Source organism: Pyrus communis, chromosome 8 (assembly GCF_041283825.1).
Source record: "Pyrus communis isolate YQ-2024b chromosome 8, ASM4128382v1, whole genome shotgun sequence".
Lineage (NCBI taxonomy): Eukaryota > Viridiplantae > Streptophyta > Magnoliopsida > Rosales > Rosaceae > Pyrus > Pyrus communis.
Genome location: NC_142572.1, coordinates 23,238,699 through 23,243,284, shown reverse-complemented (window position 1 = coordinate 23,243,284; position 4,586 = coordinate 23,238,699). Strand labels below are relative to the sequence as shown.

General features: G+C 38.2%; 1 protein-coding gene across 1 annotated transcript; it reads left to right on the top strand.

Moving 5' to 3' along the window:
- Positions 1-960: 960 nt before the first annotated feature.
- Positions 961-2,977, top strand: LOC137718279 (uncharacterized). Its single transcript, XM_068457799.2, has 4 exons — positions 961-1,363; positions 1,874-1,976; positions 2,290-2,451; positions 2,654-2,977. Exons 1-4 carry the CDS (start codon positions 1,092-1,094, stop codon positions 2,822-2,824), a joined length of 708 nt encoding a protein of 235 aa, XP_068313900.2. The 5' UTR covers positions 961-1,091; the 3' UTR covers positions 2,825-2,977.
- The last annotated feature ends 1,609 nt before the right edge of the window (positions 2,978-4,586 follow it).

The following is a 4,586-nucleotide window of genomic DNA, read 5'->3' as shown; positions in this document are numbered from 1 at the left end:
CATGCGTGTGGTTGGGTAATATAACGCATCATATTTTTCCTATTTCGGGTTTGTAGCCAATCCAATCTATGTTTTAATTTCTCTTACCAAAACATTGGTTGGGCTACAAGTCCAATTTAATTGAAAATAACTCATCTCACTCTGCATACCAAACAAGACCTTTAAGTCAGTGTGTCCCTTTATAGGCCTTTGGCACAGTCAACACTCTACTAAAAAGGCCCACAAGGAACAAGAAACGTTTATTCTGTTGTTTGCCTGTTGGTAATGAGAGAATAGGCCCATGAAATGTGGACCAGATTGTGAACACGATTCAAACTTCCTAAATTTGATACGTTGCAAGTTACCTACTTGTCCACGATGTCGCAAAACTCATCACAACAATTAATACTATAATTGCAAAGTGTTATAGTTTCTTAGTTTTTCTTGACAATTCTTGTACGATCTCTTAACTCAAATTTCGGTTTCGTTAATTCGAGTAAAACGATTTGCGCGGATGTATGTTAGGTTAGTTGGCCAAAGAAGTATAACCTTTTTTTTTAATTCGAGTTTGAGCTTCTCTGCCTATAGATTATAGAATATCACATTTTTGATATCAAAAATAAAAACATAATGAATAGCAAACAATAACTTGTCACTCAGTACTACGGTCTACTGATATTTCTCTTCACTTATAAACGAGAGATCTTAGGTTCGATTCTCACCAAAGATGAATTTGAACCACATTATTGTTAGCCTATTGTGAGGCTAAGCTTATCCCTTCCTCCTAGTGTTGATAATATCGTTTGTCAAAAAAAAAAAAAAACAATAACTTCCCAAAAAAAAAAAATGCGTATTTGACTGTTTAATACAACCGCAGACACTTGGGCTGCCTGATTCCACCAGCAGGAGGCCCAAAGTTTAATCAATTCTTTACCAACTAATTTAGCCTTAAACCCGGGAAGATACAAAATTAACCATTTAATTTAATTTTGTCAAAATCCAGGGAAGGTACATTTCCACAGGCGGTTACATGCAGTCTTGGTGCAGCTCAGGTGATTTGCCTTCATACGGTCCACTCGAGGAAACAGAGAGACAAAAGCGGAAGAAAAAGAATGGCGGAATCAAAGCACAGAATCCTTAAACTCGAAACAGCTTTAACGTTGTTGTTCGTGCTGGTTTTGAGCGGATGCGCGCAGAGCTTGCCCCCTTCAAAATACGATGGGTTTTTGTACGGACATCACCTAGTTGAATCCGATTCGATCCTGATCGAAGCTTTCTTCGACCCGGTCTGCCCAGACAGCAGGGATGCCTGGCCGCCCCTCAAACAAGTCGTCGAGCACTACGCCCCTCGCGTCACTGTGGCAATTCACCTCTTACCGTTGCCGTAAGTAACAGATTCCCCCCCCTCTCTCTCTCTCTCTCTCTGCCTATGTGTTTGTCAGAAATTGGATAAGAACAATTTTTTTTTTTTTTTTTTCAACCGATAGATGTTAGATTAATGATTAGATTAGCCGACGGGTTTGAACTCATGTCATCGTGCAAGGCTCAGCACTTTTCCACCATGGTAAATGGCCAATATGAGCAATTGAAGTCGTGTAGTTTTTGAGAAATCGATTGCATGTTATGAATTTGAAGTCAGAAGCTTATGTACAACGAAAAATCAAAGCGATTAAATTAATGAAAATGAAACCGACGGATAGCATGTCTGCAAAGTAAGGGTAAGTCTGCGTTCCTCGCAAAGCGGGGAGTCTTGTTAGCGTAGAGCTTAAACCGACAAATAAACCAGGCTTAGTTTTGCAGAAATCAGACTTTGAGGCGCCAGGTTAAATTGTAGCCGATAACCCTGATCGGTAGATATGAAATTACTCAAAGAATCTTGTTTCTGAAACTGCAGTTACCATGACAATGCTTTCGTTACTTCTCGGGCTCTGCACATCGTAAATCAGCTGAAACCTTCTGCTACATTCCCATTGTTGGAGTGGTTCTTCAAGAATCAGGTTAAGATCACTTCATTAGTTGTTAATTTCGTAGCATATCCTTTTTGGGTGCTGATTTCTACTTGTTTTTCATTTGCTACTATCGGTCTATCTATCTGCAATCTGCATTATGTAGAAATTTCTTGAATCGCTCTCGGGAATTCACTTATTTGATCCATTACTCAGCTGCTAGGCTAATTCGCTGGATTTCGAGCTCATATTTCTTAGACGAAAGCTACTATTTGGTTACTTGGTAGCTTATTAGCCAAGATATCTATGTGTTGTTGGTATTGAAGTTTCTGTTGATCTGAAATTGTCTCAAAAAATTAAACAGGAGAGGTATTATAATGCTCAAACTCGCAACATTTCCAGGGTTGCTGTTGTAAATGACCTAGTGAACTCTGTCACAGAAGTGATTGGGAACTCCTATCACAGCGCCCTTGAATTCGGCTTCAGTGACCTGAAAACGGATCTGAAAACAAGGGTTTCCTTCAAGGTAATGCAGTATATGTCGTTTCTACGTTACATATAATTTCGAATAACTAGTATGCTTATATTGGTGTTACGATTAGGCACATTATGAAAAATGCTACCGCACACACAATCTCTCATTTGCAGGAGTCATATGGTTGACCATTAGAACCGTGTAGTCTTCCCAATATTCGGTTTTTTCATGTTCATTGTCTTTCGTCATGCAGTTTAGCACTTCAAGAGGGGTGTACGGAACACCTACTTTCTTTGTCAATGGATTTGTATTGCCAGATGCTGGCTCCAGTCTGGATTTTAACGGGTGGAAAAAAATCATTGATCCGTTAGTTGTTGGTAACGGGGCGCCAAAGAGCCAAGAAAATGTGCAATTCTTCTTGTGAAGGACTGAGCTAATTGCTTGATGTGCTTGGTTGGTTGAAGAATAAACTCAACAATGCTGGGTCCAGTGTAGATTTATCTGTGAATTGTAGTCATGGAATTATTGATCTGTAACAATTGTGAAAAGAGCATCCAGTCTGCTTGAGACTTTTGTCCCTCTTGTCTCGTATTACTATTTGCCTTGTTAAAGGTCGTTTCATGTTGGTTGCAGTTTTCCAATTACCAATGGCAAAGAACAGTAGCAGGGGAGGTCATTTTTGATCCAAGATAGTGGTAAGGTTATTTTTTTATTCAAAAAGGGGACCGGTGGTGGCTTGGCCACGGCGTCCATCCTTTTGGGGTGGGGAAGACTCTTAGAGGTGGGTTTTCCTTTTTTTTTTTGGATGTGCTATTCGCACATGCTTTTTTACTCCTCACACTCTCGTAATTTGCGGTCATCGTATCGAATGAATTAAAGAATATCAAATTATAGAAATTAACTAGGGGTGTGTGATTTGTAGGTGAAAATAGGTTATTTTCGATTAGCTTTGACAAGATCACATGATTAATTGGTCTAACGGCATTTGGTTGACCTCTCACATATTATGTTAAAAGGAAAGTTTTAGCAATGCCCCCTTGTTCTTACTTTCAATTTGATTTTTGAGTCTATTTTTTCGAAACGATATATTTTTCGAAATTTGAACCTAATAAGGGTCAGTTTGGGATTGCTATGTTTTTTTAAAAATTGCTTTTGTTGTGCTTTAAGAATAATCAATTGTAAAATAAAGCTGATGAGCGTTTGGCTAACTAAATTTTAAAAGTGTTGTGAGTATAAAAAGCAGCGTAAAAGCGTTTGGTAAAATTTAATGGAAAAGTAATATAACTATATACAATAACAAATGGACATAATAGTAGGAGTGAGGGTGACAACAACAGTGGTGGTGGTTGCGGCAATAATGGTGGTAGTGGCAGTTGTGGTTGTAATGGTAGTGATGGCAGTTGCAGTAGTGATGCATGGTTGTGGTGGTGGCGATGGCGGCATCGATGGTGGTAACAATGGTGGCGGTGGTGGTAGTGGTGGTGGCAACAATGGTGGAGGTGGAGGTAATGATGGTGGTGACAATGGTAGCGTTTACTTTTTTTTCTCTAAAGGATAAAATGTGTGTGGAAAGCTAAATAATGTCACCTAAAAAAAATTAATCAAGGTACACAACAATTGAAAATATTTATTAAAAACCCAACTATGCTTTTTATTAAAATAGCTTTTAAAAGCAATCTACATGTTGCTTTTAAAAGCTGCTGTCTTGAGTCTGTTGCTTTTAAAATAAGCAGAATATTTTACTTTTACCAAACACTTTTTTACTGCTTCACTTTAAAGTGAAGCAGTTTTAGTAAAAAAAAGCAATATCAAACAAGGCCTAAGACTTCTCACCTGCATTTGAAGAAGAACACTACTAGACCTTAGTACTAAGTGACAAATCTCTCTAAACTTACAATTAAGGCCAATGTAACGGCCAATTAATTGTCACAAATGTTCAAAATATTTGTATGCATAACGAACATGACTAATTTTTAGGGGTATATACGTCAACAAAATACCATATCTATATGGTAAAATAATAAGAGTGTTACCATACGCATTGTCCTATGTTTACACCCACGTTATAATCTCACCCACCATACAAAATAAGAAAAATAACCTACTATCTTCCCACCCACCATTATCCCCAAAGTACCCTTCCAATCTCCACCCTTGACATTGTTCACCAACACAACCCACCCCTT